We start from the raw sequence: 3,691 nt of genomic DNA on the forward strand, positions 1-3,691 counted from the left end.
TCTATAATTTTCAAAAGATTAGTAAGATATTAGATATCTTGTCACAAATATACATCGATAAGAAATACATACACATGTATGTATCCGAGACCTTCTATATAGAGACCAAATATACAAAATTACAATGCAAGATCTTTCGTAAGATTTAAGGACCGGACTCAATACATATCCATGAAGAGCAGGCACTCTCAGCCATATATCAAAATATGTTTCCCATAGTTCAGATTATAAGTAAACCTTGGTACTTTGTGCCTACCGATACATCATATAATGGTCTGACTGAACTAAGCAATTTAAAGTACAATTAAGTAGGCTTAAAAGCTAAAGTATTGACCTTATTCTATTTATCATTTTCTTTTTCTTTTCTGATTTTTCTGGTTTTTATTTTGTTTTTCTGACACTATATGACGCACATGAACGACACAAACACAGACACATTTTACAAAGTTCCTTTTGAGAGACAATATCACTATAGATTTCTCATTGCAATCAGTTGGACTAGCAACTCAAAACGAGTTCGGTCGAGAGGCTTAGTGAATAGATTAGCTAAATTAAAGTCACTCGACACCTTTTTTAGGACTATTAATTTCTCTTCAGCACAATCACGAATATAATGAAACCTTATATCTATGTGCTTAGTCCTACTGTGCTTAACAAGATTATTGGTAATGGAAATAATGGATTCATTGTCTATCTTTATGGGGGTACAACGGAAATTCTGACCGTAATCACATAGTTGTTGCTAAATCCATAGAACCTATGAACAACATCCACCAGCTACCATGTATTCCGCTTCGCAAGACGAGATTGCAATAGAACTCTGCTTTTTACATTGCCAAGACACCAGTTTCCCCCTAGGAACTGACATCCACCTGAAGTCGATTTCCTATCAAAGTTGCAGCCGCCATAGTCAGCATCTGTATAAGCGACGAACTCAAACTCTCCCCCAATCAAATACCAAAGACCAAGCACTGGTTGCCCTTTGAGGTAACGAAGAATCCGCTTAACAGTTTTCATATGGCTTTCACTGGGATAGGACTGATAACGAGCACACAAACAAACCGCAAACATGATATCCGGTCTTGATGATGTAAGATACATCAAGGAACCTATCATGGCCTTGTAACGAGTAGGATCAACTTCTGGATCATTAAGAGAAAACATCCCAAGTTGATGGTTCTTTTGTATAGAAGTATCCATCGGTCAAGTATCTTCCATTCCAAATCGCTTCAAAATGTCTTGAGCATACTTCGTCTGATGAAAGAAGAATCTGTCCTTAGTCTGTTCAACCTACAAACCCAAAAAGAAGTTCATCACTCCCATAACACTCATTTCAAATGTCCCTTTCATAATCTTCTTTCCTTTTTGTAAACAACGTACTATCGATCAATCCTCTTTCAAATCCTTTCTCAAGAAGATGCTTTGACAGCTTGTCGTACCATGCGCTGGGTGCTTCATGTAATCCGTATAATGCCTTATTCAGTCGATAAACTCTATCATGATAATCTGGATCTTCAAACCCTGGCGGTTGAGTAACATACACTAATTCATGGACGGTACCGTATAAGAAGGCAGCAAATGCTAGAAACAAACGAATAGCCTCTAACCTAGCAATCGGTGCAAACACCTCAGTGTAGTCCAGCCCTTCCTGTTGAGCAAAACCTTGAACAACTAACCAAGCCTTATTTCGTGTCACAATGCCCTATTCATCCTTCTTGCACCTAAAAACCCATCTGGTGCCGAAAGGATATTCTCCCAAAGGTAAATCAACTAACTCTCATGCCTGAAGTTTATCAAACTGGAATAGTTCATGCTTGCATTGCTTTAACCCAAGATGGATCTTTTAAATCCATTTGAATGTTACTTGGCGCTTCTTGAGAAACAAAACAGCCGAACTTACATTCATCAACTATACCGGTTTCTTTCATCTCTGCGAATAAACCAACAGGTTTGTTAATCAGTGCTCTTCTCTAAACCCTTGAACTTGGTTCACCAATGATATCCTCAACTGGATGATACTTGTTGACTTTGTGCTGTGTCACATTGTTAACTTGAAGATTGACACCTAAACTCGAACCTATTTCTCCATCACTGTTTGAACTTTGAGGTAGTGGAGTAACTAGTTCCGATTCTCGTGTAATTGCATCTTCAGTATCCTTTGATAAACCATCTGCACTGTTATTACTAGAATTCGACTGAAGCTCTGGTGACTTAATTGCATTACTAACGTCTTTTATATTCTGTTCATTTACCTTTGATGATGTAGCAGTAGAAGTCTCTGAAGCGGTCACTGGGTTAGTACCAATGTTTTCATCACAGAGCAGAACAACATCGTCTACTTCTGAACTACCTACACCAAAAGAAATAGGATCATTAAAGGACGTAAAAACATCATCATAGTTAAACAAGATAGGAGACCCTTGATGTAGAGGGGCATGATAGCTAGAAATTATGACATTATAACAAACGTCGATTTTTTTAGTTTAACATTGTAGTTTTGTAGATGTATACAATTTAGTGTCAAGGTTTTTATATTTTTTTTCTTAATTAATTTGGTTAAAAAGTTAGTGAATGAATGATTCACAAAATTAGTTAACATTATAAGTTTCAATGCATGGGATTAAAATAAAATAGATCAACTCCTCTACAATTATTGTATAAATTATAACAAATTGGAGTAAACAATATGAACACAAATTTGATTTTGTAAATAAACATGTTCAACCACTAAAATTATATTCAAAGAAGCCACCTTTAAAATTTATAAACAGTTGAGTTATTTAAATCCATTCAATCCTCAAACACATGTAATTTTCAACGTGAGTTAGATCAATTCTTTAAAAAAACAAACATTTTTCTATCAAAACCTACATAATGAAATAACAAAGTAAATCAAATCTAAAAAGATATATAATAAAAAATTTTGTATTAACGGTTTTCCCAAAGAACATATGTAAAATAGAGTTTAAAGGTAACCTGGAGAGCTTGATAGGAGTTTTTTTTTTCTTTTTCTAATTTGTATATGGCGATTACAATTCCAAAAAGTAAGAATATATATATATAAAATGAAAAAGAAAAATTTAACTAAAAGAGATTTAGAATTCTAAATATTAAAATGATATCATCCAAGAACTTTTTATTAGTTTTACTTGATATATAGATTTTATTAGAAATATAATGTTGTACCGCCACCTTTTAGTCACAATTATGATAGTTTTCGGAAGTTAACCTTAGAAGAAACAAACAAAACTGATTCAGAAAATGTGCTGAAGACTACCCTTGCAGAGACTAATCTAGTAATGTTCCTATTCCTGGGACATCTAAGTCAGAGGAATCTGAGAACAAGACTAGTGAGGCTAAGGCTCACTCAGACCCAAGTGAAGCCAAATGGACAATGGATAACAAGTTAAAAGATGTTGAAAAAGGAGTTAAATTTGAAACAATTGTCTATTACACTTTAAAAGATAATGACAAAGTGTTTTTAGCAAAAGAGTAAGATCTAAATGGTAAATATCCTAGAAACATTGATCAAATCTGGAGTATTAAAGAACTACTAAAATCTAACTACTTGCCAAAACCATGCAAGGATTTTAAATGGTAAGATCTAAATGGTAAATATCCTAGAAACATTGATCAAATTTGGAGTATTGAAGAACCACTAAAATCTGACTACTTGCCAAAACCATGCAAG

The 3,691-nt window shown here is 34.2% G+C and overlaps 1 protein-coding gene across 1 annotated transcript; it reads right to left on the reverse strand.

The window, feature by feature from the left end:
* Positions 1–777: 777 nt before the first annotated feature.
* On the reverse strand, positions 778–1,200 carry LOC122601222 (uncharacterized mitochondrial protein AtMg00240-like). Its single transcript, XM_043773986.1, has one exon. It carries the CDS (start codon positions 1,198–1,200, stop codon positions 778–780), a length of 423 nt encoding a protein of 140 aa, XP_043629921.1.
* Positions 1,201–3,691: the final 2,491 nt, after the last annotated feature.

This window comes from Erigeron canadensis, chromosome 5 (assembly GCF_010389155.1).
Source record: "Erigeron canadensis isolate Cc75 chromosome 5, C_canadensis_v1, whole genome shotgun sequence".
Classification (NCBI taxonomy): domain Eukaryota; kingdom Viridiplantae; phylum Streptophyta; class Magnoliopsida; order Asterales; family Asteraceae; genus Erigeron; species Erigeron canadensis.